This window comes from Perna viridis, chromosome 1, assembly GCF_037379345.1.
Source record: "Perna viridis isolate PV_CMFRI_1.1 ecotype Kerala chromosome 1, ASM3737934v1, whole genome shotgun sequence".
NCBI lineage: Eukaryota > Metazoa > Mollusca > Bivalvia > Mytilida > Mytilidae > Perna > Perna viridis.
Window position 1 is genome coordinate 57,354,293 of NC_142445.1, and position 27,849 is coordinate 57,382,141.

A 27,849-nucleotide genomic window follows, 5' to 3' on the forward strand; every position below is an offset into this window, starting at 1 on the left:
CTTTCTTATCCAATTTATTTTACTTCATTATTTTTGCTCAAATAGATACATTTCAAAACTATTAACTTCAATAAAGAAAACTGTATTGTATTTTGAAGTAATCAATATATTGAATTTCGTTATTGTGTAAGTGGGTTATTCTGTAAGGTGTACACTTCTCAGAAAGTGTATTATTTTCTGTAAATTACAACTTAACGAGTTATTTCATACCATTTTGACGACAGCTTCCTTCTGAGGTTTGAATTGAAAATAATAGTAAGAGGTAGGATGTGTTGGACATACATTCCAAATTTGAAACTTGATACCATAGAATATTAATGACTTGATACAGGAAAAATAAAATTATATTCTAAAACTAAATGAATTACCTTGATTTCAAATGATTGTAACATCTAAAAATAATAATGCGATGTACCTATACATCCAAGGCATTTCAAATACTGATTGTAGATGTTTATTTTGAAATATATGTTGTGTGAAGGACTGATCCTGAATTCTGGCAATGATGTGCATTTGTTTTCTTTGTTTTGTTTTGTTTTGTTTGCTTATTTGTTTTTTATTTTATTTATTCATTTCATTATGATTAATATATGTCGGGTCATGAGTGTGAAAATACATTGCAACTACATGTAAATGAAAAAGGACAGTTCATTGTCTATCATGTAATGTTCTAGTGAAAAGTTTTCTTTAATTTCCTAACGAAAAATAAAACATCTAAACTTTAAAAGGGTAATTATATTTGTTCAAAATAGAATTTCGTCATGTTTAATGGAGATAATATAGAAACAAAAGTATTGCTTTGTATTTATTACAAAATAAGACTTGAAAATATAGTAAAATTCTTTTGATTTGTACATCTTATTTGAGATTTACAATAACTAAGTTGAGACAAAACTGAATTCTTCATTTAAACTTGATGAGATCTTCCTATCACTTTCTTTTTTTAAACCTACATTTTTGAATATTTGCTTTTTAATAAGCTCTCGGAAATCTGTTATTAAATAAAGTGTGGTTGAGTTACGAAAATATTCTGCCAATAACATCTCGACGAACTGACAAAGACACGTGTTTTGGTTCGTATGTCGCTCTTGAGTTGAGCTTGGTAGCTGTCTTAGTATCATGTAGTGCAAGAATACAGCTGATACAAAAATTAGTAGCCGCTCTCCGAATGCCTTCTGAAATTTATAGATAAATACAAATGTATGAATATCGTTAGTAAGAACGTACTCATTTTTTTCTAAAGTTAATAAAATATCAGTTTGAATTCTTCCGTAATATGTTGAAGCAATTTTATTCATTAGTAGATGTTAATACATAATGAGTATTGATCATAGTATTACAATTCTGACTTTGATTGTTCGGGGTCTTTCTGGAAATAGGAAAAAGAGATTAGATGTTTTAATTGGGTTAAAGATAAGGGAGCTAACGTCTATAGTTTTTTTTTCAATGAGCTCAGTGTAGTGAAATTGTTTAAAATTTTGGGAAGATGAATGGGGTAGCAAATGCATTTTAGTCACTGTTATAGTAGATGTGCTGGTGTTTGTATTATGTTCAAACGAGGTTTAGATTTTAATACTCATGATTCTTAAACTGACTCTAATGGTCAGTATATGGTTATGGATTTATCTTTATGTGAGTAAAGGTTAACTTTTATTTGTGTTTATGGATATAATACAAATGAATCATGGTTGTTTGGTGATTTATTACCAAAAAAATTGTTTTACTAATACCAGTATTTTATTATGTAGTGACTGGAATGCAGTGCAGGATTTTTACTTAGATACATATAATATTTGGAGCTACAGAAATCTTAACTGTCGTAAAAAGATTGAAAAAATTGTTGAAACATTTTAACTCCTTAATCCATGGCGTACATGGCATCCTAATGTTTACTTGGCGTCAATGCACTCCTAATAAACAGAGTAGACTTGACTATTTCTTAGTGAGTGAAGACTTATTCTCACTGATGAAAAACTCAAACATTCCTCTTTGCTACAAAACTGATCATTACGCCATTGTTTTCACATTTGCGGCAAGTCTTGGAAAAAGGGGGAAGGGTTATTGGGATTTTAATTTCCAGTTGTTGATAAATGCTGAATATACACAAAAAAGTGAAGACTTATTAAGTATTAAAGACACTACATCTGAGTTTTATCTTTCAGGTGATATTGAAAACCCTTTTCATGTAAAATTTACTTTTGATGATAATTTTTAAACTTGAACTGCTGAAAGTGAAAATTAGATCAATGTCAATTATACATTGTATAGCAAAATCTAGGGAAGTTGAAGCAATTAGGTGTAAATAGCCACCAGCATTATTTTTGAGTACAAATTTTGAGATTTTATAAAAAACTATTTCAAGGCTTAATCCTTCGTCAGCGTTTTGTCATTATTACCTGTCGAAGAGAACGTTTACCTAACCGTTACAACTGGTAAAGCTCTCCATTTTATGGATTTTTTCCTCTTTATTTTTTATATATGTGTACAGGACATTGACATTCGGGTTGACTTAAAACCAATGACGATTGCATTTATTTACTATTTTTTTCTTACAGCTTATCGTATATTACACTAAATATTTAAGTTAGATCATGCCTGATATTTCTAGCGTTTAGATTTTCCTAGAAATTCTTAAGAATGGCCTTAAATGAACTTGATGAATTATAATGAAAATTGCATAAATCACAGAACTTAATTCCGAGATAATCGGGCCTTAGTGAACGCATTTATTAACAACATTTAAAGTTGACTATGTAGGGAACTTTCACTTTTTTTGCAATCTTTAAAATACCGTCATATTGAATTATAAACAGATATACACAACTAAGAACATTAAATAACTAAAATAAAACATTCAAAGTAACATAAGTAAATGAGCAACTCGGACCCCATTAAAATGGGGAGCGTGGACCAAGTGATCCGGTAGGGTAAGCGTCCTCTGCTTTTCTAGAAATACCCGCCGAACTGCTCATAAAAATCAAGTGCGAGGTAGACGAAAGAGGAAATGAAAACTATGACACGTCGAACAAATCAGTTTTCATGGTGCAAATGGACACACCGAAATGATCCATGAGTTTATGATGACGACAATAAAACTTCTGTAGTGATGACTTCAATCATGTAGCAACATACCCTGCTCAATGTAGATCGTGAAAAATTCAAAAGATCTTTTGGTTTTTGCTGTGTGTGTCTGTTTTCCATGCCTATTTTTTTCCTTTTTACATTATTTTGATTTCCGCTACAATCTTGGTTCCTTTTATTACTCTTGCAAGATAATAGGAAAAACTATCTTTTAGGCATCATATACCTTTACGAATATAAACAAAATTAGATTAACACCCAAAAAAAAGTTATCATATAACGTTATTAAGTTTTTAAAATTTACATAGTCACGATTTGATTAAGAATTTCAATGAAATACACCATGAGGTTTTATTGCCGTTAAAGATTATTTTTATTTTAAAAATATTTTGTTTTCGAAAAACATAAAGAAAGAATTGATGATCTTTTGAACGTATTGCCACTGGAGCACACTAAAATAGTTAATTGTGTCTTACCTCTGAAAGAAAACTCTGTTTGTTGCTTGTTATAAGGGTGCTAAACTTATCTAGTTCTTCATCGCTACATGTATTAAGGAATAGCTCTAAATCAATCTGGAAAAAAATGAAATAAAGACATTTTTTAAATTGTTTGAAAACCTCGACAATTATGATGAAATGTCAGATCCTATAACATTAAATACAGTATCTGTTATTTACATTACGTAATGTCAACGAACTCACGGGAATAACATTATAAAAAGGTAATTTATCCCCAAAAGTGACCTACGTACTTTTTATAAAGGGAATTGTCGGAAGTTTTGACCTAATACTCTCATTTCCGTTTAACGACGTGAAGACGCGATCTCCAGACTACAAGACGACTTGTTTCCTGTATTTGATGAATATAAATGTAGACATTTAAATACATTTTATTTGTTTCACTTACCGTACAATCATCAATGCAGAAGTAGACAAATTGTATCTTATGGCTGTTAAGAAAGTGAACGTCATAATTGAGAAAAGCAAATAATAATATGGTCCAAGGAGATCTTCGGTTTTTTTTGTTTTTTTTTTCAGCTGGTATATACTCAGTGCAGGACTAGGTTTTGTTTCCATCTGAACTATTACTTTGTATATTATCTCCTATGATCCAAACTTGCTTTCCAGCCATCGTAGTATATTGTCATGATTTTATTTTGCATAATCGACTCACAATAAACTTATACTATACTCCCTTCGTTCTATGAGATATTACCTATTCTTACCATTAAATAAAAATATCATACTTTCATACATGTTGGTAATGTCTAATAGACTGTCACACATAAAAAAAAAATGAGAAAAGAAAATTCGTAGTGTTCGGTCACTAACATGTTGCTGTATATATATGCAAACTATATAATGCGTGATGATTTAATAAAAGATACATAGAAAGTGCCATCCTTTGATACAACAACAGTAAGTAACACTGGTTTGTCAGCTCTGTACAAATTCTCGTTCAAGTCAATACAACTCAACATCATATTATGGTAAATCTGAAAAGAAGCCACATAAGAGTTGGAAATTTCAATTGTTTCAAAAAGGCTTTGTACAGTAGATTTAGGAACAATATTTTTCGTATTAGGAAATCAGATAAGAAATTCCAATTCATCTATAGAACCCCTTCCAACTTACCTAAATGTATTGATGATTAAATATAAGCGTTAATTAATTATTAATATATCCCACGTAGTCTATTATGCTGGTCACATTTCAAAGAGAATAAAGATTAATGCCTGCGCTCATTTACACTAAAAGTGTTATTTTATACAAGAATCTAAAGAAAACTTAATTAATTTTAAAACGGGGAAGTTGTTTTTTTTAATAATTTCTAGTCTTTGACAATATTCCTAAAGATCAGAAAATGAAAATTAATTTGAATATACCTATACCTTTTGATGTAATTGTTGACGTTTCCACCGTAAACCATAACCATAAACAACAAATAACAATGGAAAAGGAAATACTGTCAACCGGATTCCTAAGGCACCTGTTGTTTCAAAAAGGGAAAATGTGTTTTAATTATTTGCTGATTTATGTTTTTAAAGTTCATATTTATCATTTATACGATATATATATGATTGGTATTTTATAACCACTAGGTCGATGCAACTGCTGGTACACCAAAGGTCCCCGATGGTATTTACCAACCCAGTGGTCAGACTTGCCGGACCCCGATTTATATCCGATTTTTGAGTCCTTCTTGTGTACAACTATTTTTTGGATTAAATCTACCTAATGCTGCAGTTGATTAGAGGTTACGCCTTAAAACACGTGTACAGCATATAAAAAATTGCAATATATATGATTTGAATTTTGTATTATATCAAAGGTAAGGAGTTTCTCATGATGTAAATTAAGAGAATGAAATTTAAATTCACATTCCTGATTTTTTTTGTTTTGGTCTACTTGAAGCGTTTAATGTTTATTTACTTTCGGTATGTAAAACTTTGTCTAACACATTTTTCAATCGCTTCGTCCTATACATATACTGTAGAAACAATCGTCTTTTATTGATTGTTTCTGTCTAAGTAATCACCATAAAAATGCGTGTATTGCACCTCAAAGATTAGAACACCTAATATATATTTCTGACCTTGTCCAGGGTCCAGGATATCATTTATCGTTATGCCAGAGCTTGCCTAAAATACGCAGACTCTTTGTATCGCGCTAGACTTCTAACAATTGGGCTTCGGGAACAAGGTTATGTTGCTACAAGATTGGAGTCATCATTACAGAAGTTTTATGGGCGTCATCATGAACTCGTGGATCGTTACGATGTATCCATCTGCGCCATGAAAACTAATTTGTTCAACGTGTCATAGTTTTTCTTTCCTCTTTCGACTACCCCGGACTTGAATTTTAATGAGCAACTCGACAGGTTTCTAGAAAGTACAGGACGCTTACCATACCGGTGCACCTGGTCCATGCTCCTAGTTTTCAATGGAGTCCGAGTTGCTCATTTGCTTTCGTTACTTTGTATGTATGATTTCAGTTACTTTATGTTCATTGTTGTGTATGTCTGTTTTCCAGGGTCTTTGTCCCTGGATTACATTCTTTTCATTACCGCTAGAACTTTGGTTCCCTTGATTACTCTTTGAACTGCCAATGATATTAAAACACTTACCGCCAAAACATTGAACTCAACAGCATTAATGTATGCATATACCTACACCAAGTTAGTTATTCAAAGCTCATTATGAAAGAATCCAGATAAGAAATATGTTTCACCATAAATGGAAAAAATGAAGTATCTAAGTAACGAATTGTAACAAGTGAATAAAAATTATGGATATTGGCAGATTAGAAGTAATCAATAATACGTGTATTTATGTTTCTTTAAAAGTATTCAGTATTACGTGTATCTATTTGTATTAGAAGTATTCAGTATATCGTATATATATATTTGTTACATTTATTAAATGTTACGTGTATGTATGTTTTGTAATCATTTTGTGTTAATAGTCATTTGTTCCAATTGAATCAAGGAATGAAAAGCAGATGCAACTTTAATGTTGATACATTATTGATGAGGTAAGCAGTATCACTTAAACTTCATCTATTTACATTTCATATCTGGTGTACTTAAAAGGAGTTCCTAGACATGACAAATTGATTGTTTGAAGTTCAAACACGGCTTAATGTTTCCATACCTTATCAGTTTGCTCTAATGGGTTATTTTATGCATGGTACAACCTGATAAATTCTAGATATATAATGTGAAGCTATTTATATTGGTAAAATGTATGTGAAGCTATATTTTAAATTGGAAAAAAATCATGTTTATATAAAATGCTTTCGGTTATTATAGCTTCGGTTGCATATAGATGTTTCCGTGTTCGTGGTTTCGAACGATTCTCCTTTATGTTTCATTTGTTAAATTTTTCTTTTAATTCACTCAAGCATTTTTACTTTTGTATCTTTTTCATCACTTTCCTATACAAGATAACTTATGTATATAGCAGCTTTGAATAGTATCTCTATCTCTGGTTATATAGATAAAACCTTACTTTGTTTTTGTTCGTCTTTGATATAAACCATTACAAACACAAATAGAATAAACCAGATAAGCCCTGCAGCAACCAATATTGCAAGTGGTCTTAGAGAAAACAATATTTGTACAGTAGTATCGCTGTCTGTCACCTGACACATTGTCTGTATCACATCCATATATTCACCATACTTTATCTGAAAATATCAATATAAGTTTCGAAATGACTATTTTTTATTTCCTTATAAAGGCCTTCCAAATATTTATTGTTTTAAGGCAGTTCTTAGATTATAGGATGGGGATATCTGTTAATCGTCACGTCAAATTCCTAGACAATTTGTAGGTTTGATCTGAGAAAAGGAATGTTTACTAGAATTCGTTTTAAGGAGATTAACGACATTGATTTGTTTATTGTCGCAGTAAGTGCCAGACAATAGATGCAATACAATATTCTAAATAAGATATTGGTTAATGATACTGTCTAGAGAAGGATTGAAAATGTTTAACGGTAATAAAAACCACCGGGAAAATAAATGACATATTTACCATTTATTATCAGCTTGTTTTAGTGTTGTGTGCATTGAGGTAGCATTGAGAGAACAAAAATGATGGAAAGTATAATTACTCTTTAAAGCCAATACTATTGAAGTACAAACACGCGATGACTTATTATAACGGTTCAGTCCTCACTGTATCGTCTCATGTCAATTGTGTGACAGAAAAGTAATTTACTGTCCGTGTTTCTGTCATAAAATGTACGTACGTTTACGCCATGGCAACAAAGTGGTGTCGGAATATTATCGTCTTCCTCGCAAAACAACTTAGCCCTCCAACGACCACAGATGTGTAAGCCAATGGTTGCAAGTACCTGACCATTAACATAATCTAAAATACATTTCATATAATGTATTTTAATGAATACTTTAAGTCTAACGGGTTTAATGAAATTCGTGGTAATTTCTTGTACTTTTTATTTGTTAAGTCTAACATGTTTTATAGTTGGTGTAAGTCTCTGGCTATTAGATTTGATTTTTTTCTCTTGTATGGCCAGGTTAAATGCATCGTACTTAATCTTGTGTTTGCATGCCATGTTCTATCAATATATATTGTATGTAAAAACGAAGCATTACGAACAAATATTTTCTAGCAAAATGAATTTCCTTGATACAACTTTGTTTAATCAGATTGATAGAGAATTCTAGTTATTTTGTCTAATGTATTAATTAAAGACATATTTACTATAGTGTCAAAAAGTAACATGCAGGTTAATATAGGCCATATCGTATATCGTGAGCATTAGCCTTCTAGTCTATCTCTATTGATTTCAAATTGTTTCATTTGGAAATATTCTATCTTACTCACATTTCTTGGTTTTTCCATGTCGTACTGAATATTTGATAGGAAGATCTGCCTTTAGACTACATTAACAAAAGTGAAAAGATGTTTTCTAGTGATTTGATGTGACATGTAACGTATATTGTATGCGGATGTTCTGTTATGAATAAAGGTACAAACCAGGATTCATTACGCAAACCAAAACTATAGGGAACCCATACATTAACTTACTTGATGGTGAATACAAAATGCAAGTCATTTCACTGGCAAATGAATCACTACTGCGAGGTAAACGATCTGAAAACAAACCCAATGAAAAATATATGTAATATATCCACAAGAGTTTAAAATATTCTTATATATTTTTCTAAAGATGTCTGTGTATAAAAAAAACAACAAAGCGCTTGTATGATAGCATTGTTTTAACTGATAAACTGAACAGATATGCCCAGTCTATAAGAAAGGCACACACACATACCAATAAAGTTAGACTCTAAATAGTGTCAACCTCTTCATGTTTAAAATGTTAAAAACTTTATCTGACAAATATGTAGATGTTGTGCTTTTAAAGTATTTGACGTATCTACATTCACCGTAAAACTAAACCATTTAAATTGAGATTTTTAAGTCGAATAAAGCAGTAACAAACTGCTTACACAAAAGTAGTCGACACTTAATTTTGAAATTTGTTGACTCAATATTTAGCAGGTATAAAACGGATAAGAGCTGTATTTTCTTTTTGTGTTATTGTTTGTTCAACTTATAATAATACATAACAGCATTGTCTAAAAAATATTTTAATATCAAACACTTACCACTTCCTAAATATTTCACAAAACAAGGAAAGAAATCACTTTCCCTAGCGTCAAGAAAACCCATGTGTTGTAATTGATCAGGAATTAAACAGTCTTTCAACATTACAACTAGCATCCGTTGTCGATACAAGCTTTTCTCCGTCAGATTCTGTAAGATTTCTCGAAATTCCTGCCAAGCTGTTTTGACATAATTTGGTGTCAATACAACCACAACTCTTTCACTCAGCATGGCTGAACACAGGGCACTCTGAAAGAAGCTTAACTTGTTTGCATTTTGAAAGTCTCCAAATGAGCACTTGTAGTTATAAGGATCCGTCTCAAGCCGGTTAATCATGTTGGATACCCAGGTTTTATCCTCATTACAGTGTGAAAAGAACACATGGAATCTGTAGAGGTCGTGTAAATTCGGTGCAGTTACGGAAACATCAATGTCTAAACTTTCACTGTACGTTATTGTGTCATAACAATTTCCAAATCTGTAGGATTTTTCTATTAAGTCTTTTGAATCTCGTCTTTGAAGTTCTATATCATACTGGCTTTCTCGCATGAGGGATACTTTATCTGAAAAATATAAAACACTATCCTAAAGGATTTGCCTGCATTTTTACCTGCGTATGGAGTGTTCATATCACAACTCATACGTTATGCCAGAACTTGCCGAAACTTTTTATATCGCGCTAAACTTCTAACAAGTAGGCTTCTGGAACATGATTATGTTGCTACAAGATTGATGTCATCACTACAGACGTTTTATGGTCACCATCATGAACTTGTGGATCGTCACGGTGTATCCATTGGCACCATGAAAACCGATTTGTTCAACATTTCATAGTTTTTCTCTCCTCCTTCGTCCACCTCGGACTTGACTTTTATAAGCAACTCGGGTGGGGGTTTCTAGAAAAGCAGAGGACGCTTACCTTACTAGTGAACCTGTTCCATGCTCTATTGTTTAGTGGAGTCCAAGTTGCTCATTTGCTTTTGTTACTTTTATGTGTTATTTTAGTTACTTTATTATCTTTGTTGTGTATGTCTGTTTTCCATGTCTCGTCTTTGTCCCTGGATTACATTCTTTTGATTACGAGTAGAACCTTGGTTTCCTTTGATTACTCTTTCTCTATCTTTGTTTGAAATTCTTCATAATTAAGATTATTTTATCTTAAATTTGTAAGTAACTAAACAAGTGTGATTGTTCCTATCGCTATCACCACGCACTGTCTAGGTTAAAAGACAAATTGTGTGATTAATCATAGCTCACTTCGCTTTTGTTTAAATGATATGGAAAAGCTGGATTTAGGAAACTAAATGATAAAAAAAAAATACACTACAATTTTTTTTTTTCAGTATGATCGAAGACTACTATGCTGTAATTGCCACTTAACAATGCATCTTTTTGGTGTTGAGAAAAGGAATATAAATGTGTCAAAATCATTACCATTCACGATTCATAATTTCAACGCGTAATATTTCGTACATTTGTTCATATATATAAACTCTCTCTCATGGGGATCCATGGATAAAGTTGGCCTATTGAGTAAGAATTTTCTGTAATCTAGATACATATGTCACATTGTTAATATCATGTCTGGGAATTTAAGGAAAAAAATATCCAATAAATGTAATTGATCTGTCCAATGCTTGAAATAGATGTAATGTATCCGGCGACAAGTTTATTATTAAGGTCATAGAATAGCAGAACTGTAATCTTGGAAAAATATTCTACTTTGTTTTAAGCTTCAATTTAGCATAATGTAACAACTTCTTTCAAGGTCAAGTTTATACCTTAAAAAGCAAATAATGCTTCAATTTGTCAACCTATGAGAACAAAATCAAAATATTTCCCATGTGAATTAAGCGTTCAATATTTGTCTAGCATAACTCGATTTCTCCATTAAATTTGATTAAGTATAATAAAGATAGACTTCTCCTGTCGAATTCAATTCCTTTCGAAAATAAATCATTATATCAGGCATATTTTCAACATGTCTCCAAAAATTACGCAGCAGATATTTTAAAGCCATTGGATTGAAAAATACAGGTTTGATTTCAATCTATCGTTACTTATTGGAACATTCACAATGACAATGCAAATGATAAAGCAACGTCGTCGTGTTGACTTGAATACAAAGTAATTTGTAGTTTCCTGTCGTTTCATCAATTTTGTTTGATGTTTTGAATACTTTCCACAGCGTTAATTTTTCATGAAATCACTCACATTTATTTAAATCATTTAGATGTTTGTTGATTGGATAACTATCGCGGTCATGATTTTTTTTTTTTTTTTTTTATGAGAATTTATCTCATCAAATTCTAATCAACTTATATTAAACGAGCTTATACGTGATGTACACGCGGTGGAGATTATAAAGGACAATACAGCTACATCCTACTGTTAATATTGTAAACAACTTAGTACATTGATGACAAATAAATAATTACAGACCTAAACATTTGCTTATGCCATGAACCTATAAGTTGATGTAAAAAGTATTATGTTGTAGGTTAAAATATAGAAACATATATTAACCATACTTAATTAAAAAAACAATATATCATATATCACATCAGAAGGACACCGGAGTTTATTTTTGCAAGTCATAATGAAACAGTCAAACAATAGAATAATATAATGACTCATTACAATGAAACAATAGATATAAAAATATCAAAATACCATAATCATGTGTAAAACCAAAAGTAAACTCCCGCCGGCCAGGAAAAACCATCCAACCACTATTACCAAAATTATGGAAAGAAAATGTTGGAAACCTATTTCCAAATCCAATGCTCGGAAGACCGTTTCAAGAGAAGTATTTTGGACAGTATTTTCCCGACGCAGTCTGTATAGTTTCGCTTTTTACCCTTGACCTTAGAGACGCTCTTCCATGGAAACACCAATCACCTGATCGCAAGTCTGCATCCCGATTGGCCAAATACTGTAACTTAGTGGCGTTCGAAAAAAAAACTAACGAAAATTGAAATTGCTGCCATTTCCTGAATGAAATGCAGAAAATTCTAAGTTGAAAGAACAAATGTTACCGCGTCGGCTATTTTTTTAAAGATAGTACTTGTTTTAATATGACATCAAGAGGAAAATAAATGTTCAAACACAGAACATAAAACATATTGAAACTTGACACTACGACTGTCAGGGAGAAAGCGATTAGATCCTTGAGTCACATGATAAATCAGACGCACCTGTAATACATTATTTTTCCCGCTATTCAATGAAACGCTTGAAAATTTCAATATTTGTGGTTTCATATAAATATCGTGTTTAACTTGATCAAATTAAATGTAATATCCATGGGCAAAACTTTATATTGTCAACAAATAGGTTTAGGTTAGTAGGTTTATGATGAAGATATATTTATGAGTGCAACTCAGGTTCCTTTTTCATGTTTATTCGTGTCAGTCTGAGTGAACTCATGCGCGATTTGGATAATTTAAACATATTTGTATGATTGTACTTATATCATTGTATTAGGATTATTATGGATATGTTTTCAAGACAGAGTTCGTTCTCGTTGTCGCATTCCTCGTGTCCAGTCAGTCCCAGGCTCTCGACCTCTCCCCAGCTTTATTGCGTCTATTTATTCATATTTTTCACCTGTCATTAATATTCATATATTCTGCTAAGGGATATGATTGTTTATTCAAAGATTTCTTAACCAATCATATCGTTTAGAAGGCAACAAGGATAAATCAATGATATAAGCCGAATTCCCACATTCCTGAAAGTTGGCCTAAAATTAAAAAAAAGTAGGGCAGTTATATATAAACTGTGGACCGGCGTCCTAAAATCAATCCTGGTGGAATAATTTCGAAAGCAGTTGGAATTGTTGAGCTCGATTTTGACCACTGAGCGCTACCAGCTCGCCAGGAGATTAACACCCTAGGTATGCCCCTGTATTTTTAGTAGTAAATATTTTTACTACGACCTGACCTTGACATAACCTATAGAACCTAGCAGCCCGTATCATATTTTAGGGGGACCTCCGTTTATACTTTAGCGTTCAGTGGTAGGGTTTTAACATTATATATTGTATGAATTAAATTATGACTCCTGAGAGGTTAATAAATGTTAAATATAAGTTGAAATTATATTGAGTTGTGTGTTGAGAACAAGTATATGGAAATACCTTCAAAGGTCACTCTACCAGTGAAATACAACTTTACTATACACTTGCACTTGAAATATACCTACACACCCGTGAGGGCGTAACATTTGGTGACCGGCGGTTGGATTCGACCAAGCTGTCTTTCAGACTGTAACCAGTGTCTCTATTAATATTGCTACAATTTTCCATAGTTTGTTTGAAGAACACAATTCATTAGAATTTTTGCCTTCAATTATGAGTAACTTCTACACCTAGTATAATTTTACCTTCTGATATGGTTGAAAATAGAGGTGAAAACGCAAACTTCCACCATGATCAAATTAGATCACAAATGGGAAGAATGTCTAGACAAATTGAAATGAACCAGAGAGACATAAGAGCTATTTGAATCACATTGAGACAATGCAAAGAGACTTTGACCATAGAATTGAACAAGTACTTACATGTACACAGATAGAAGCTATTCTGAACAGGTTACATGACCTGAGAGGTTTAACAAAAAATTCTACCAATCAACCTTTAGCTGTACCAAATGAAGTAAATAGTCAAACCAATAATGCAGTAAATAGTCAAACCAATAATGCAGAGGATTCAGTTACACACGGTATGACAGGAAGACATGATTGTATAAGTGAAACCTTATAAGTTGTTCAACCAGCCCATACACCTAACCCGAGCACCAAATACTGTTCGTGATAATTGTATTTAGACTCAGTCCAATTGTATCCCTGCATTCAGACCTGTGCAGGTTCAAAACCCACTGAACCATGTAAACATTGGCTATACGAAACCAAACACCTATGATGGCAAATCTAGTTGGTCAGACTATAGAGTCCATTTTGAATCTTTTGCTAAATTGAATTGGGATGACATGAGCCCTTAAGTTCATTTCATGTATGACTGATAATGCACTATCTGCAATAGACGATAGCCCCATGCAGATCCGGGTGTTAAAACATTAGCTAAGCTTGTCGTAAAAGGCGACTAAATAGTGCTCATAAACCTAGTCGGGGGCTAGGCGCTCTGCCCACAGAGCAACTGGGATGTGTGCCCTAGGTGGTGGAATGGGGTTACCCTGGCGTGTTACATGCTGGGGATGTCAGGCTATAATACGGACAATCTGACCGCAAACCATAGTGGTGCACCGTGTTGGGAAAGATGTCATGTTCCTCGCACGTTAAAGAACCCTGCTGTGGTATTTGATAGGAGTAGGAACTCTTGCGCTCCGCCGCAGGAGGCTAAATTGCCCGACCTTACCCACCCTTCCCTTTTTCTAATGGCAATCAAAGTTTATCGACCCTATTATCCTTGTCTCCCATCCCTTTTTTCATTTCATCATCATCATTACATGTTCATTTTATCATCCATTTCATGTTCATCGTCTGAATATAGCTGAAATATTGTTGCTCGGACGTTAAACCCCAACAATCAATCAATCAGCAATAGGCGATATCAATACCAATTGTCCCCCCATCATACTTTGAGTTACTCACCCTTTTAAGTTGGAGATTTAAATCACCAAACCAAACAGAATTATATAGAAGTCAAATGGAGGCCGGGATAAGAAAGAGAGGAGAATCACTACAAGAGTTAGCACAAGACATCAAGAGATTAGTCAGACTATCTTACCCAACTGCTTCCAGTGAGTTGAAAAACCAGCTGGCCTATACAAGTTTCAGGGAAGCACTGAATGATACAAACATAAAATGGGTAGTATGTCAAGGAAACCAGGATACCATTGATGAAGAGGTACATCGAGCCTTAAAATATAAGGAATTTCATAAGAGTAAATTGAGACCATCATTGAGATTTCTAGGAAATGAAAGCAAAGAGTTTGAGAAAAAATCAAATGAACCATACATACACAGAATAAGTTTGTGTTTATTGTCAAAAGATTGGTTACATAGTCCGTGACTGTAATACTCGAAAACGAGACCTTAAGAAAACAGTTAACCAACATGGTAGCATGACTCAAAATAGTGGGCACCAAAATCAGTATACCAAATTACATAAACCAGCTAATCGTCCCTCCTTTACAACACGAGCAACGAATTCAACACAGAACCAGTAACTTATTAGGGGCTGAAAATGTGGGGCAATTTTCAGCTACAGATAACATTAATAAAGGACCCACTTTATTAGGAATTAAAAATTCAGATCATGGTGGTCTGTTTGTCACTGTTGAAATATGTCACATTCCTATTCACAGTCTGATTGCTACAGACTCTACCATGAGTGTCATTAATACTAAAATATTTAGAGTTACCAAAACCTATTCAAAATAAATTGAGACCTTACAACCAGATACTACGACTGGCGGATGGGGGAGAAGTTGAACCTCTAGGTATTGTTGACATACCAATGGAAATTGATGAACATGGAATCCCTGTTGTCCTTGAATTTGATTTTTTGAACCAAAATCAATGCATAATAGATATCTGTAATTTCTCTTTGCAGTTTAACAATGCTAATGTACCTTGTCATCTTGAGAATCAAATACCAAGTTTATTCTAAATTGTGGTAAGTCAACAGGTGACAATACCTGCTATGAGTGAAATGATAATACCAGCTCAGAAACAAGGTTCTAATAAAATACCTCATAGTATGGAGTTGGCAGTTGATACAACTGCAGAGAGTCTTCAATCTAGAGGCTTGCTAGTAGCTAAGTCATTATGTTCAAACAGCAGAAAAAACATACCATTACGAGTGGTCAATTTAACCAAAGAACCACAAAAATTCACAAGAATACTTGTGCTACCATAGCTGAATCTGTTAAATCGAAGCAGATGTTGTCAATTTCAAGTTTGACATCTGATGATAGATTGAACTTACCTGAAACCCTTAAACCTATAGTTGAACAATGTTGGGACTATTTATCAGCTGAACAAAAATTGAAAAGTTACACAGTCTCTTGATAAGTTACCAGTCTGTATTTTCAACGACTATTCCTCCCACGACTAAGTTTGTCTTGGGTTTGACAAATATGGTCTAATATACAATAAATACCCAAGAGTCTAAACCACTTAAGTTACCACCTCGACGGGTTCCTTTGCCTCTGAGAGAGGATGTTGAAGAGGAAATCCAGAAAATGCTTGATGCTGACAGTATTCAACCTAGTTGTTCTCCTTGGTCAACCAATATGGTTGTTGTTCGCAAACCAGACTCAACCATTCGTATCTGTTTGAATTATAGAGCCTTGAATGATGTTACTATCAAAGATTTATATATGTTACCCAGAGTAGATGATTCTTTTGATACCCTGAGAGGAAATCTGTGGTTTAGCATTGTAGATTTATCCAGTGGGTACTACCAAGTTGGTATGAACCCTTCACATGCTCAAGAAAACAGCTTTTACAACACCAAACGGGTTGTTTGAGTTCAAGAGAATGCCAATGGGGTTATCCAATGCATGTGCCACATTCGAAAGATCGAATGAGTGTATACTTGCGGACTTAAATGGGAAACCTGTGTCATATACCTAGATGACATCATTATCTTTTCTAGAACCTATGAAGAGACTTTCGAACGGTTGCAACAGGTTTTTTTTTTTTTTTTCAAGAATAAAAGATGCTGGCTTTAAACTATCACCCAAAAAGTGTCACTTGTTTCGTAGAGAGGTCACATTCCTAGGCCATATTGCAAACAAGGAGGGTATAAAACCTGATCCATCAAAGATTGAATCTGTTAAATCTTGATCAATTCCTTCCGAATTTTTGGGAACATGTTCATACTACAGAAGGTTTATAAAAGACTTTAGTAAAATTGCAAAGCCTCTTTATCAGCTCACTGAGAAAAATGCCTCCTTCCAATGGACTTAGCCATGACAGGAGTCCTTTGAACAATTGAAATCCTTTTTAATCAGTAGCCCTATCCTGGTATATCCCTCTATGGAAAAACAGTTTTTACTTGATACAGATGTCAGTGGAACTGGGCTTGGTGCAGTTCTTTCTCAAACAGGTGACGATGAGAATGAACAAGAGCGTCAGTATTGTGTTACCCGTCGGCTGCCAACTACTGGCAGTTGTTGAAGCTATACTCCCTTTCATCATTATCTCTAGGGAGTAGAATTTGTTGTCCGTACCGACCATGGGGCCCCTAGCTGGTTAACAAATTTTAAAAATCCGGAAGGACAGTAAGCCAGATGGCATGAGATACTAAGTACTATAGTTTTAAAATAAAGCACAGACCAGGCATTAGGCATGGTAATGCAGATGGATTACCAAGAAGACCATGTGACAATTGTAAACATTGTGACCAAAAAGATGTAGCAGAAATACAGCCATATATGCGAGCGCAAGGATGCTCAGGAAATCAAAAGGGGCCTGAAATTTAGGAAACACCCGGTGCTGCCAGTGGGTTGCAAACAAAAACTGTTGAAGAATTGACAAAAGCTCAGATAAATGACCCATTGCTCAAAATGGTAATTGATTGGGTGAACTCCTCCCACAAACTAGAATGACAAGAAATATCACACCTTGGTCCCATTCATAAGGCTTATTGGGGTCAATTTCAAAGGCTTGTGTTGGAAAACAATATTTTGTACAGGAAGTGGGGAAATATGACCACTAAAGTGGTATTTCTTCAATATGTCGTTCCCAATGTATTCCGACACGAATTTTACAATGTCTACATAATGACCAATTGGCAGGTAACTCAGGTATAAAACGAATCCTAGCTAGGATTCGGGCAAGGTTTTACTGGGCCCATTTTTCAAAGCAGGTAAAAAGATGAGTTAATAGATGTAAAGAATGTCAGAAAAGAAGACTACCAGCAACAAACAATAAAGGAAAGCTACAATCCTATACAATTGAGGTACCTTTAGAGCGGGTAGTTTTTGATTTACTCGGACACTTTCCTGTTACCCACCAAGGTAACAAATACTTATTAGTAGTTACTGACTACTTTACTAGATTTGCAGGGGCCTACCCAGTACCAAATATAGAGGCTTAAACTATAGCCGATAATATTTTATTTGCCGGTATGGATTACCATCTATTATACACAGTGACCAAGGAACACAATTCACAAGTGAAGTGTTCTCAATCATATGTCAGACACTAAAACTTGAGAAAACCCGATCAATTCCTTTCCAGCCTCTGAGTTCAGGAATGGTAGAACGTCTGAACCGGACCATAGAAGAAATGCTAAGTAAAGTCTTCCGTGATCAAAAAGAATTTGACCAATATGTACCTTTTGTAATGATGGCTTACATATCCTTAGTGCGCGAGACTACTGGGGAATTACCATATTTGTTGATGTTGGGAACGGAGGCCAGATTACCTATTGACCTTATATATGGACAACCTAAAAATATTCCAAAAGATGATACTATCCCTGAATTTATTGAGAGGGTTATGGCCACAATTGAAAAAAGTTCATGAAATAGTTCGTGATAGGCTTGTTGAGTCTTCTAACCGCCAGAAACAGCGTTATGATGTTTCATGTAACCCACCTTAATTTAAAGAAGGAAATGGGGTCATGATATAGGAAACAAAACGAACCTGACTTCGCATATTTCTTTAATGAACCTACCACTCCTTTACCAATAAGGAGGTTGTTGAGTGAAGAAACTGAGGTTCTAGCAGATGATGCTACTCCTCCAGATTTGGCCATAATTCCATCTTCAACCCTGTTCCATAAATACCTGGAAGAGATTTCCCCTGGTCAAAACAAACCAGATGAATACTAACCCTCAAATTCTCCTTTTCTGGAGCCTGCACCTGGAAAGTCAGACCTTGCCTTACTTGAGTCGCCAAACCGTGTGCCATCCCCAGCTCCATCCGTTGCAGCTAGTTCCAGAAGTTCTACCTATGCTACAGGCAGGGTTGATCCAATTGTGCTGACTTCTCTCTCACCAAGTACGTTCACCTGTTTCAAACCATTAGATTTGGCAGTGATGGCAAAACCTCCGACCAACTCTCTACCTCCTAGTCAAATCCCAACACAAACCATAAGTCAAATTCAAGACCAACCCCTAGATCTGTCCAAAAAGAATAAAGAAAGGCAACCTAGGACTAAGTCTCAGAAACCATTAGCATCTCCACTGGATTGCACTTTGCCAACCAATAAGTGGCAACCACTAATTCATGTCGACGGGGTTGATAGGAATAGGGTGTATGAACATCTTTGCTTCGACTCAAGACTTTTTTTGCTGACGCTCCCTCTAAATACATGACTCATCCCCTTGCCAAAACATTTAACTCCCTTATTGACATCGCAAGATCTGGAAAGTCTCTCTACCAGAGAAGACTTATACCTTTGGGAGTAAAGACCATAGTGAAAGAAGAAGATTGTACATTACCAGATGGAACAGTGTTAAAAATGAAGGACATCTGGAGGGCAACCGATTAACTGTATATATACGGTATCTAAGGGTAAGGTAGGTTTATTTTAGTAGGTAGGCTCCTTTAACTTATAGTTCGAGGACGAACTCTTTTCCCCGGCCGGGAAGGGCGGTGATGTTACAAAAGAGGGTTTAGGTTTATGATGAAGATATATTTATGAGTGCCATTCAGGTTCCTTTTTCTTGTTTGTTCGTGTCAGTCTGAGTGAACTCATGCGCGATATGGACATTTTAAACATAGTTATATGATTGTACTTGTATTATTGTATTAGCATTATTATGGGAATGTTTTCAAGACAGAGTTCGTTCTCATTGTTGCATCCCTCATATCCAGTTAGTCCCAAGCTGTCGACCAGTCCCCAGCTTTATTTCGTCTATTTATTCATATTTCTCACCTGTCATTAATATTCATATATTCTGCTAAGGGATATGATTGTTATGGGCTTATTTCCCCATATTATAAGATATAGTAGGTCCCGTCTTCCTTCTTTTCCATCCCGTTATCATATTTTCCCCTCGATGTCAACCATGTTTGTATTTGGCAGACCTTAAGTAATTAGTTAAGAGAATATAGACATGTGTGGGAATGCAAAGATTTCTTAACCAATTATATCGTTTAGAAGCCCACAAGGATAAACCAATGATATAAGCCGAATTCCCACATCTCTGCAAGTGGGTCTAAAACTCCAACAACTGGGGCAGTTATATATAATCTGTGGGCTGGCGTCCTAAAATCAATCCTGGTGGAATAATTTTCGAGACCAGTTGGACCTGTTGGGCTCAATTTTGACCACTGACCGCTACCAGCTCGCCAGGAAAATATTTTTACTACAACCTGACCTTGACATAACCTACAGAACCTAGCAGCCCGTATCATACTTTTGGGGGACCTCCGTTTATACTTTAGTGTTCAGTGGTAGGGTTTTAACATTATATATTGTATGCATTAAATTATTGACTCATGAGAGGTTAATAAATGTTATTTATAAGTTGAAATTCTGTTGAGTTGTGTATTAAGAACAAGCCACTCTACCAGTGAAATACCACTTTATTATACACTTGTACTTGAAATATACCTACAAATGTGAGGGCGCAACAATATAATAACGTTATAAAAAATTAATTTCATAAATAAAATGAGAATAATTTGAAAATAACAACAAAATTATCGAACACTATTCGATTCAAAATCAAGTCAAGTGCAAAATAAATCTGGCAAAATAGATATTACACCACCGGAGTAGCTGGTATCACAATGGTCCTGACTTCTTACAGGCATTTCAAACAAAATGGTGGGTTAAATCTAGGTTTTACAGCGCGCTCAACCTCCCTCTTCCATTGTGGCGCAATTGTACCGTTTGTGATAAAATAGCAATTGCATGCTAATGTGTCATAATGGATAAATCAGCGGTAACAACGGCATAAAGAACAATTTACAAAAAAAAACAATTATTACTCATAATTTTAAGGTAACTGAGTATTTTTTTCAAACAAGGACTCGTGTCTAAAATAGAATTTGGTAAGAGACCTTTTGAGTCGCATTTTCTCATACCCCTTATTCAGAAGTATGTTACGCATATATTTATAGCGTTTAAGGAAGTCAGAGTAGTCAGTAGTAGCGAGAGATGAAGGTTTGTTGCTGCACAGGTAATTAAGTTTAATGATATTAAAATTACAGTCTAAAATAAATCCTAGTACTGGTGATGACCACTGTTGTCAAAGTCGAGATGTAGGTCAGAAAGAGATGCAGAACAAGCTGTTTTGTAGTCTCCTTTTCCATGAGCTCTGGTGGTTTATTGAAGGTAACTATTTCCAAAAGAAAATATTGTTGATGGAAATGCATTATCAATGTGTTTGTATTTCAAGTTAAAGAATTTAGCATCTTTATATCTCATTCTTTACGAGATTCTGATGAAATTCAGTCTCGCATGAATACAAAACCAAATCGGCTAAGATATACCCTTTGTTATTTGTATTCCCCTCTCTAAAGCCATTTTTGTCGTTTACATTCTGTTGTAAAAGAGTTTTAATAGGAGAATTATTCAACAACTCTAATCGAAGTCTTGTTCCTTAAATACTTGTCGACAATAGGGTAAGGGACGGACAGAAATATTGAACTCTAACGCATGGAAGATGTCAGTCCTGTTAGTTATTTGAAACAAATATGGACAAAGTAAAACTTAATACCTAAAAATATTTTGATAACTAAGACGACAACTAGTCTATAAATACCTAATCGTAGCTTAAAACAAATAAAAAAAAAATACATTTGATTTTATTATATTGCACGTAATAATTTTTCCGTCCAATTCTTATGACAATCTTCATTATTCAGAAAAGAGCTAACCATTTACCATTGTTTCGATTCAAATGTTTTATTCTGTTGTATGTATTTCTGAAATGACCTCGTATCTGCCTATCGATTTAATATGTAAATTTTCCTATGAAAACCCATAAATAACAATAGAGAACAGAAAATTATGCCTTTTACAGGTTTTAGAACTTTCTTTGCATAATTTACACAATTTTATAAAACTACATTATTGCTAGGTTAAGAGACAATTGACAAATTTCCTGAATGTAATCTTCTCACTATTATACTCCTACAACAGTTGTTTTGTTTTGATCTTTATTCATCTGGTAAAATTCTTATTAGGACGGTACTTATTTCGTTGCTAAATAATGACAGGAATCCTTTCTCATATTTTGAAATAATATTTGAGGGAAAATAACTAATAATTTCTGGAACATTACAAGGTTTTGAAATCGGATCTGGAAAAATATGCAGAGCAAGCCATGTTTTGAATGTATCGGTTGTTAATATATAATGTAAAAAGTATTTCCAATAGTCAATACTAGCTTATTCACGTCATATACATACGTAATTTATTTCATAGGAAATATAGAGTGGTTGTTTTGAACACCTAACCATTCACAGTTATTCTAGTCATTATTCTTTGTGATTCAAAAACAATTTACACACCTGGCTGAAAAGAAATCAAATTTGGGCGAATCATGAAATTACATTCAAAGTGACTTAATGCCAATAATTGTTGTAGTACTATAATATGACTTTTTTTCAAATGACCTCCAACTACCGATGATATGAAGTACATGTATACAATTTTGAATCGGTTCCACCTATGACACACCAGGGTCAACCAATAGTCAGTTAGAATTATTTCAATAGCAATATACAATTATCTTTATCTCTTAATCGTAAAGCACGCTTCAAATATAAGTCTCCCTGAAAAAAATGATTAAATTGACAGGTAGATCATTTCATTCATATTATGTGTGGTTTTGTTTGTCAGAAATAAAAGTATCTGGGCTGGTTTTATGTCATAATTACAGCGTTTATTATTCCAGACTGTCTGATCGTCGGACGTCGGAATATACCAGGGCTGAAAAATGCTCTAAGTAAGCGATAGATAACTTCACTTGTATTTAATGTTCTAAAATTGACAGTTTTATTTGCTTAATATGGTCTCAGAGCTGCTAGTTCCAGAGCAAAGAACAAATATACAATTTCAAAAACAATAATTCAAAATAGTAACGTCCTGCCAATTTCTTTGTCGACAGCTATTTGATCCAATAATGTGCACCCTTCGTCAATTGAAATCTACGTCTCTATATGCTCTAAATTTTGGTGCATCGAGACAGTTTATAAATAATGATTTTTATTGCAATACCTAAAACATCACCCTATTTAGAACGTGAATATCTGTATTTTGAATATGAATATATGCAGTAAGCAGTATATAAGCAGTGACTGTAGATTTTTATCTTAGCAGTAATGATTAGTCAGGTGCTTGTCCTCTCAATAGGTAAGAAAAGTTAAAGTAGATTGCTTTAGAATCTACTCAAATTATAAAGGAAAAAAATGTAGTATAAATAATTGACGCAATTTTATTGTACTTATTATCATGATTAACAATGACGTTTTGGTTGAACTTTACTTTTTAAATTCTGAAATAAATCTTGGAATTCTGTTCATTGAAAAATTAAAAATTGTGATGCATGCACTAACTGGTGAAAACGTTTAACTCATACCTTTCTTACATTTTCCTTAAACATTGAACATTTGATTCATTGTTGTTTAGATATTTTCTAAAACACAGTGTTTAAACGATACTCTCAGTCATACTGAAGACGCATTTCTTAAGCAATCGAGCAATCCTTATATAATCAAGTTGAAAGTAATAAGTTCAGTTGTCTTGTCAACATATTAGTTGTTATATCCTTCTTCATAACAAAAAAGTAAATTGTTTGTATCACAGTAGAATTCACATTCAATCAAAAAGCTTTAAAATAATATGTGTCACATAACTAAAGAAAATCCTACCTTCTACCATCTTTTCAACTCAAATCAAATCCAATAAGACATAAGGTATTTTGCCTAAAACCCGTTGTTGATTTGTATTGATTCAGTATATGCTTTAATTCAAGATCAGCGCTTCTGGCCTTCACTGTTCAACACAAAGTATGGTTCCAATTACTTGAATGTTATTCATGAACTAGTCTGCTTGGTGGTCTGGGAATTTATCTTTCCGATTGTTTGTCTCAGTAAAGATAGGATTTATGAAATGACCATTTCTGCAGTGTCGTTAATTTGTATTGTTGATTACTTTGCAGTCTTAAGGGACGGTTGGTGTAGCTTTATTGTGTTATTGTTAAATTATGTCAATCACCTACATCACCTACTGGAGCTTTATAGATATGTAATGTTTGTCCAGAATATAAGGTTTATAGATGATTTTTCTTACAATTTTCATTTCAATCAAATGGTAAACAAGATATTTTTTATCGGATAAATATTTATATTTTATTTTGCTATTGTTGTTGAATAATAATAAAAAATCTCATATACAAAACAAACCACGCGCGTATTTTTCTCATCTACACACAATATGCGTTAAAATTGATACTCGATAAATAAACAAATACACTACACGAATCTTGTAGAAACATACGATATTTAAATTTCGCTAACCTTTTTAAGCTATCTTAGAACTGTCTCTCTGTAACATCGATATAAAGATTGATTACACTGTAGTGCTATATGAAATCAATTCAAGTTTTACATATGATCATTTTAGGCAAACTTTATATATTTAAACAGTACTAAATTTCTACTTTCAATATTTCTAGATCATGGTGAAAAACAAGCAGTTTATGTTCCTTTGAAATCTATAAAGAGAAGTTTAATATATACTAATAGACACTACTTCTTTGAGAAGTGTCGATATATAAAGTAATACTTCTCAAATCCGACAAAATGACACACTGTAATATTTCAATTTAATAAAACCGACTTTTTTTATTTTGCTATTACTCGATGCGAATTTCATTTCACTTGATAAATTATAATGTTGCTAAAATCACTTTCAACAACCTTCAACTTCAGCCATTCTAAGATACAGTTTGAACAATAAATTTATTATCTGACAAATTATATTTCAATTGTAACGGTAAAAGAAACAAAAAAAATCATAAATTATCGTCCTCCAAATACAATCGGAAAACTTTTCACATGAACAGTTTTATCAATATGTTTGGCGATATTCATATCTTTACTCCATGTTATTATTTGTAATTCACCGTTATTATGTATGCGGGTATTTATGAAAAATTTTCCGGACAGATAATGATGAATGTTTTATATTGCTTTGAGCTGTATATGTTATCTCAACGAAATAAAGTAAAATACTCATATTAGAAATGTTTTATTTTACAATAGATTAGACTGCGTAAAACCGGAATAATTGTCGGGAAAATAATAAAAATCACTACTTATTCTTTTCTTATCGTTCGACATTGAGGGATGGGAAATTGTTTACAGCTTACAATTTAACTGTATACTTTGCTCTCTCTCTCTCTCTCTCTCTCTCTCTCTTTCAAAACTTAATGGCTGTTAACGAGTTGTGTTGCAGCTACTTATGGTGCGATTTTACAAAGTTACATAGTTACAATTGTCATCATGAAAAATATATTACTAATAAAATATTAAGTTCAACATTGATTTTGTTTGTAATTAGTAATCTACAATTCTATTCTACTTGCTAATTATTAAAAAGCGTTCCATCATGTACCGACACCGTAATGTGTCAAAGCGGTCAACAATTTCCACCTAACGCAAGGCTACACTCATGTTAATTTAGATACATATAAATTCAATATTGCAAAACTTTTAATGGAAAATGGATGCCAAGATCACACAGTAATTCGTTATTCAAACATTTGGCACTTGCAATCTGATATTGCATTTGATCCTTGATTCATTTATGCCTTGGTACGTTTTCAAAGTGCAAGAACTGATACAAATTCAAACGCAAATTGCACTGTTAAATGAATGCACCTGGTATGCTTTCTATTATATACTTCATACCATTTGGACTACAGATTCGTGTGTAATTAATAGTCCTTTTCGCAGATATTCGTTGCAAATGACAACCTGAATGTAAAAATAGTTGTAGTATTTGTTTTTCCAATTGAAAACAAGCAATATTGTAACCTATGATAAACTATAGAAAAAAATCATCTAATGTGCTGTCTGACAGATTAGCGAAAGCAACCAAAAATGCAAGAAAAAGACATATTCTAGGAACAAACCAAAGAAAGATACACAAAAACTTTATTTCAATGGAGAAAAGACTCAAGAAAAAATTATATGATGGCTTAATTAGTTTTGAAGAGCTATGTATATGTATTAGGATATGTTACTCAGAGCATGACCAAAGGTTAACAATGTTTATGAGAGTTCCGTGAATTTTCTGATTTTAATATCAATTTTACTAAAGCCTGTATAATTTATTGTAACTTGAGTTTTAATTCATGAATACCCTAGTGCATACATCAACAATATGATAATCATATAAAACTGAAGGTAAGGAAACCAAGACGTAACACAAAACACTAAAGCATGAGCAATATGAACTCCCACATAAAAAAAAAACGAGAAAAAACATAGAATACATACACTGTTTATCACTGAAACATCCACAAAACATATTGTTTTGTTGCATTGAAGAAATTCTTTGACACATGTCTACAACAACATTCAAATTACTTTTATACTGCACTTGTTTGTTCTTTCCTTGAATAATGTTTATATTTAAATTGAAACGCCTGACATTTTCATTAAAGTGTAAAAACATATAAGTGGTGACATTCAATATTTAATTCGTAATATCGATGGTTTACTTACTTAAACCAATAACCCTCTTTATTATGAAACATAGATGAACAAATACCTCTATTTCTAATGTTGAATGTCAGCATAAAAACTCGATATTAGGTACAGACAATATATATATAGGATTGACAGCAACAAAATATATCAATTTAAAATATAATGATTCCAATTTCCTGAGTTTTGATAACATTGATAACCGCGAAAGAGAATATGTTTTAGACAGAATGTTTTTTATACAAATATAACAATTATTTACACAATAATCATCAATACTGGACAGTTGATATTGTCAAGATATCTTAACAAATCTGAATAATTCATACATATTGTATGTTGAAATTTAAAGGCATAAATGAATGTGTTTTTACGATTGTAAACGTGATTTGTATATTGTATGAAACATAGTAAAAAACATTAATAGATAGGATTGTTTTTAACTATGTTAAAATGCTTATGAAAGCTTTCGAACATACTGCTTAGAAGGTCTTTCTAGGTATGGGGTAAGGAGACTTAGGTGGCAGTTACTTTCACTCGTCTTTGATTTTTCACAAAAGGAATTGAAGTATAACAATAAATTTTGAAAATACAAAAATAAGTTTACAAAAATAATTAATACATTAAGAACATACTCATAAACTTACCTTCTGCCATTTTTTTAGTCTCTACAATCAGTGTTTCTTTGAAAAACTGATGATTCTATCGATTGCTAATGATTTCCCTTTGTTTCATAATCCTATAGAAGTTCACATATCATAGTTATCCGTCATGGAAATGATTGACAGTCATAACAGACAATGATTTGTGCTGTTGAGAAATCAAACGCAGCCAACTGAAAGAAAAAATGTAATGATTTGCCTCGTCAAAAGTTACACTTTTTAAGCCTTTATTGGTATCTCACAAACAATTTTGGCGAACCATTCCTTATATGACTTTATGGTTTTATTACTAGTTCTATTAGACCTACTGACAATT

At 33.2% G+C, this 27,849-nt stretch overlaps 1 protein-coding gene across 1 annotated transcript; it reads right to left on the reverse strand.

Moving 5' to 3' along the window:
• Nucleotides 1-837: 837 nt before the first annotated feature.
• Nucleotides 838-27,849, reverse strand: LOC148629527 (uncharacterized). The gene is made up of 10 exons (XM_088553004.1): nt 27,519-27,849; nt 9,222-9,782; nt 8,638-8,703; nt 7,835-7,956; nt 7,091-7,268; nt 4,973-5,070; nt 4,469-4,576; nt 3,988-4,023; nt 3,558-3,653; nt 838-1,175 (listed from the first exon to the last, which is right to left on the reverse strand). The coding sequence occupies exons 1-10, from the start codon at nt 27,526-27,528 to the stop codon at nt 879-881; spliced, it is 1,572 nt and encodes a 523-aa protein (XP_088409130.1). The 5' UTR covers nt 27,529-27,849; the 3' UTR covers nt 838-878.

What these genes read in the sequence shown, in the direction of transcription:
- LOC148629527 (XM_088553004.1), bottom strand. An exon ending in TCTGCATTGATGATTGTACG is followed by an intron (nt 3,654 to 3,987) that starts GTAAGTGAAACA and finishes ATTTTTTTCCAG; the next exon opens with ATTGATTTAGAGCTATTCCT. An exon ending in AACAGAGTTTTCTTTCAGAG is followed by an intron (nt 1,176 to 3,557) that starts GTAAGACACAAT and finishes TATAAATTTCAG; the next exon opens with AAGGCATTCGGAGAGCGGCT.